The sequence below is a fragment of the Penaeus monodon genome, chromosome 32, assembly GCF_015228065.2.
Source record: "Penaeus monodon isolate SGIC_2016 chromosome 32, NSTDA_Pmon_1, whole genome shotgun sequence".
In the NCBI taxonomy this organism is placed as follows: domain Eukaryota; kingdom Metazoa; phylum Arthropoda; class Malacostraca; order Decapoda; family Penaeidae; genus Penaeus; species Penaeus monodon.
This window is the reverse complement of record NC_051417.1, coordinates 7,156,669-7,157,561: the sequence shown is the minus strand read 5'-3', so window position 1 is coordinate 7,157,561 and position 893 is coordinate 7,156,669. Positions and strand designations below refer to the sequence as shown.

Sequence of the window (893 nt, the reverse complement as noted above, 5' to 3'; positions counted from 1 at the left end):
ATAACGATAATAATAACATTTGTTTATGAAATCACATCAAAGTTATATATCCATAGCTACAATCAGAAAAAAAAAATCAGCCATTTGATTAATCATTTAACGAAGTCTTTGATTCCGACATACGGCGAGAACATCAAAAGCCGAATTGCTAATCGATCCCCGACCGGCCTACCCACCTCCATGGTTTTTTCCACGTCCTTTGGCAACGGCCGTTTGTCTATCTCCTTCTTCAGGTCTTTCACTTCCTTATTCTTGCTCTTCATTTCGTCACTGAGGTCGTCGAGCTGGAATTAAAAAAAAAAAAAGAGTTAAAGATTACTTTCATTTTAAATCTATCGATCGATGATGGATGGCAATAATGCTCCACCGCGTTAATAAACCGGCAAGGAAAATCAACACTTTTCTACACCTATATAAATACCTATTAATAATATGCCTATTAATAAAGTTAGTACAGTAGTCTTCTACTATATCAAATGATGTTCAGGAGTACTATTAGACTGAGAATTCCAGGTAACTAGTAATACCTTCTAGGATTTGTATCATCTTCATCATTTACAATAATTAAGAACGTATTTAGAGTTGATTTTACATGTTACAGACAGCAAGATAAAAATTATATCGAAGCATAATTCAAATCCCTGTCAATTTGGTGATAATTAACAGTTTAACCACCGGAAATGCACGTCTGTACTGAGTGAATGAATAAAAACAAAAAACGTGACACGACCGTTTCTAAAGCAACTGTAATTCCATTTTCTGGTCCGTAAGTTTTCGAAACTGTCGATGCACTTGTGTGATCCGGTTGGAATATGTTGCTCGTGCATGTTGCTTTTTCTTTTTCTTGATTCTAGATTGCACTATATGCATTAAACTTTTTTATAAAAATCACG

At 34.6% G+C, this 893-nt stretch overlaps 1 protein-coding gene across 1 annotated transcript in view; it reads right to left on the bottom strand.

Moving 5' to 3' along the window:
* The window catches only part of LOC119593529 (girdin-like), a 17,739-nt gene that overhangs the window by 8,781 nt on the left and 8,065 nt on the right, over window positions 1–893 (bottom strand). Inside the window, exon 11 of the mRNA XM_037942491.1 lies at window positions 177–284. Coding sequence (XP_037798419.1) covers window positions 177–284 — 108 coding nt within the window. The remainder of the gene's footprint in view (window positions 1–176; window positions 285–893) is intronic.